This window comes from Lampetra fluviatilis, chromosome 45 (assembly GCF_964198595.1).
Source record: "Lampetra fluviatilis chromosome 45, kcLamFluv1.1, whole genome shotgun sequence".
NCBI classification, from domain to species: domain Eukaryota; kingdom Metazoa; phylum Chordata; class Hyperoartia; order Petromyzontiformes; family Petromyzontidae; genus Lampetra; species Lampetra fluviatilis.
In genome coordinates this window covers 4,732,442-4,736,310 of record NC_136319.1, presented here as the reverse complement: position 1 = coordinate 4,736,310, position 3,869 = coordinate 4,732,442, and the positions used below count along the sequence as shown (strand labels likewise).

Genomic DNA, 3,869 nt, shown 5'->3' with positions numbered 1-3,869 from the left:
GTAATGTTGGTGAGAAGGTTTTAAAGAAAATTGAAATCGAAGTGAAGAAGGAAATTATTATTGAATTGCTCATACGAAAATTCTCTCTCTCAGAATCGACCGACTGATGTAGCAGACAAAACAATCATCTTGTTGAACGATTCTAAACCTTGACGCGGCAATGTTAGTTTTCTCTGTTGTTCAAGGTTTTCTCAGTGTTAATCAATGTTTTTACATTCAGTTTACTATTACACTGTGAATTCTATGGCATAATTAAGTATTTTTGTGCTTAAAAATCTTTAAAAAAACAATATTTACATACAGTTCATAGGAGTCTGGAATGGATTAATTATATTTACATACACTCCAATGGGGAAATTAGGTTCGAGTCACAACCAAATCGGGTTGCGACCAAAGTTATGGAACGAATTATGGTCATGACCAGAGGTTCAACTGTACGTGACTTTACCGAAAAAACCAAAGAGTATGGGAATCACCACCCTGAAATTTTACAGATGAATTGATTCCTCTATGACGTCCAAAGAATGGATGGGAGGGAATGCTGTAGTTACAAATAGTTGTCGTTTTAATTGTGTAAATATATTTAAAGTGTTTTGTTTACCCTTCCTATGGCGTTGTACTCCTATCGGTGTTGTTTTGCGGCTTGTATTGTTGTTGCAACGTTCTGACCCCGTGTGCCTCCTACTGGAAAATCTCTAAACAAAGAGCTTTATAGAGTTTCAGATTTCCTACTCTTGCCACAGTATAAATTATCACTTGCCCTGACAGTCTGTTAACAGACTAGGTTTAGATAATTTCGGCTTGGCTGCCAGACCGACCTCAGCGGCTGGCTCCACCATCGCGTCAACGGCGGAACGCTTTCGTTTCGTCGCACGAGTGGGGCCTCCTTCAGTCATCGGGTGGTCGTCGATCTGCGAGCTGATCTCGATCGGGACAGCTGGAAAGTACGGCAGGTGTTTGGGTGGAATTGAGAAGTACTTCTTTGATAGCGAGGCCAGCTTCTTGTTTGATAAGCTGCTGACAGGAGCCGTCGGCAATCGGATCGACTCGAATGTCCCCTCCTCGATCGTGTTGACGTTGGTGCCAAAAAGATCCTGTAGAATGGATCGCCGAACGAGATCTATGTTCTCCGGCACGATCAGCGGGACGCAGGTGACCTCGTTGTCCGGGGTCGAGCTCAGGTGTCTCATGCTGAGCACTCCTTCATCGACCTCAAAGAAGTAGTTGGACGTGTATCGGGGCGGCATCGACTTGAAGTGCTTCTTCAAAAGACTCTCCCAGCCCGTGTAAAAAGGGCGTTGGGCATCCTGATGATCGATGAATGTCGCCTCGATGCTGTTGATCAGGTTGACAGTATCGACGATATCCAACGGCGTGTAGAAGTTCTTACCCTTCATCGAATTGCGACACCATGTAACAACTCGATCGGCTTGGTTGTGCGAGTGCCCCGGCATGAGGTACAACAGAACGACTTTGCGGTAGAACAAGAGCGACAGCAACGCAAAGAACATGAACACGACTTGAGACTTGTTCTGGCCAACACAGTTGTCCAGAATCACCACCAGGGTCTTGGACATCGCGCCCGGGTTCTTGGCGAGCAGCCGCATGTGGTACACGAAGCGGAGACTACACAATGTGTCCGCATCCTTTCCTTGGGCGCGCTCGTCATAGAAGATCACATTGTTGATACCGCTCGTGATATCCGCCAGCACGAAATTCTGCAACATCAGGTTTGAATCAAAGTAATCGGCGGACGGCCGCATGTGACCATAGTGTGGCATGGCGAAACTACCGCCAAATTCCTCAATCTGAATCTGAATCGTCGGCAGGTGACTCGATTCGTGAGCAGAGTCGACAAAGTCGGGTTCGGCGTCGTCGTAGTGGTCCGGAATGACGGTGACGGGGATGTTCTGATCAGGAGCGTGCCGCTTGACGTACTCCTTGACGAAAGTGGACACCGTCCGGCGCTGGTCGATGGCCGCATCGAGATGCAAATTCTTCTCCTCCAGTAGGCGCTTGCGCTCATCTGCTGGAAGATCCTCGCACGCGAGCCGGACGTCGAGGTGAACGCAGCAGTCGCAAACGTCTTCCGTGGTGCGCGTCAAGCGCAGTTCAGGATAGAACATGTGAACGTATTGAATCCATCGCGAATACGACACGACTCGACACCCCTTGACTGCATCCAACTTGGCCTTGTATCGGCGATAAAGCTCGGACCAGGTGATGTTGGGCTCAACAAAGTACTGTCGAGGCCGACGATGAGAGCAGGGAAAGTCGTCCTCGATTTCCCACGTGTTGGCATTCTCCTTGATGGCGTCGAGATCATCATCAGCAAGGGCGTGATGTGGAACTTTTGGCGGGCGTCGCGTATGCAGCGTTTCGATGCCATTCTCGAGGACTTTCCGCAATCGATGGATCCTGGAACCGCCGACCGGGATGATCGCACGAATCACCCTCTCCGACAGGCCCTGCTGAAGCATCTGCAGGACAATCCTCTCCGACTGTTGCCACTCAGATCCGCTCCGGTCGGTCTCCATCGACTGCCAATCGTCCCGAATTTTGCGTACAGCGTCATCACCGAGAATGCTGATGGCGCGGGCCATTGCAGTGTCCTTGCGATTGCAACGTTCACGAACTTGACGAAGCGGGACGTTTTGCTGCGATCCACCACTGCCGCCCACCCGAGGACCGCTTTCGCTGCTGGACAGAGTTGACAATTGTGAGGACGAAAGTGCTGTCGACGTAGCAGATGATGGCGCCGTTGTTGCCGATGATGTCTGGCACGAGGCCGTAGCCGTCGACGCTGGGAACGTGCCGCTGGAAAGGCTGACGTACTCAATGATGCGCTCCATCCACCGACTCGCGACGAAATTGCCGCCGAATGTCTTCCGGAAGTCCTCGAGAACGGCCAGCGATTTGCCAAAGGTGGACGCGGGCAGGGATTGCCAATGATCCTGCCCATACCCGAGCATGGAGTGCATTCGCTTGTTCAGCTCTGCTGCCCTTTTGTTCTCGCTGCGTTTGGACGACATGACAACAGAATGATCCACGCCGGGTGGGTCGCGGCGTTTATGTGCGCGGTGGGACGGAGTCGCCAACAATAAATTAATGACGATTTTGACTTACGTTCATTCGGGATCCCCGCGGGGTACCCGCCATGAGGTTCAAATGTCCACGTGATGATGGTGATGATGATATCAGCAGCCTCTTGGTTGACCTGCCATCATTGTGGTGATGCCAGGTCGCTTTGTCTGAAACAAAGAGCTATACAGCAGCTCAGTGAGGGGACCTTACACCTGGCGAAATAATAAAAGTGGTTTAGAGTTGACGGCAAAAGAGCTTCACTGCTCATCGGATTGCTCCTGCTTCTGCAGTCATTCAAAATCGAGATTCTGATTTAGATTCCCGTAAGCTTTCGATTCCTGGAATCTTAATTCGGAATCGATTCCGCCTGGCAGTTAATAGCGAGAATCGCTCGAAACTCTTCGAATCGATTCGTGCGTGTTCGGAAGAGGATGGAAGGGGAGGGGGCTGCGAGATGAGGAATCGATTCTTCGTAATTGATACGGCGAGTTGGAGAGTAAATCGTCGATATAATGAATAGCTTCTTAAGAGGAAAAATTGCCGAGGTAATTAAATCGCTTCATATGGGGCGGAGTCGTCGTGATTGTGGATCGAATCGATTCTTGGCTAGAGGGGGTGGGAAAATCCCGGGATAGGGAATCGATTCCAGGGGTGAAATCACCGAAGTAGCGATTCCATTCTTGTTGCGTGTGGTGGGATGGGACTGAATCGATATAATACTTTATTCTAAAGTGCCGGAATCGTCGAATTAATCGATTCCTCGATTCCCTCCTCTACCCCCCAAC

The 3,869-nt window shown here is 50.0% G+C and overlaps 1 protein-coding gene across 2 annotated transcripts; it reads right to left on the bottom strand.

Annotated features, from left to right (window-relative positions):
• Nucleotides 1-297: 297 nt before the first annotated feature.
• Nucleotides 298-3,333, bottom strand: LOC144947479 (uncharacterized). 2 transcript variants are annotated; one of them, XM_078876706.1, is made up of 2 exons: nt 3,127-3,162; nt 298-3,015 (listed from the first exon to the last, which is right to left on the bottom strand). In XM_078876706.1, the coding sequence occupies exon 2, from the start codon at nt 2,979-2,981 to the stop codon at nt 753-755; it is 2,229 nt and encodes a 742-aa protein (XP_078732832.1). In that variant the 5' UTR covers nt 2,982-3,015; nt 3,127-3,162; the 3' UTR covers nt 298-752. The 2 variants fall into 2 exon arrangements, with proteins under 2 accessions (XP_078732832.1, XP_078732831.1); XM_078876705.1 differs by having other exon boundaries at nt 298-3,333.
• Nucleotides 3,334-3,869: the final 536 nt, after the last annotated feature.

Coding starts and splice junctions, on each gene's coding strand:
- LOC144947479 (XM_078876705.1), bottom strand. CDS start 3,032: ATGTCGTCCAAACGCAGCGAGAACAAAAGGGCAGCAGAGCTGAACAAG.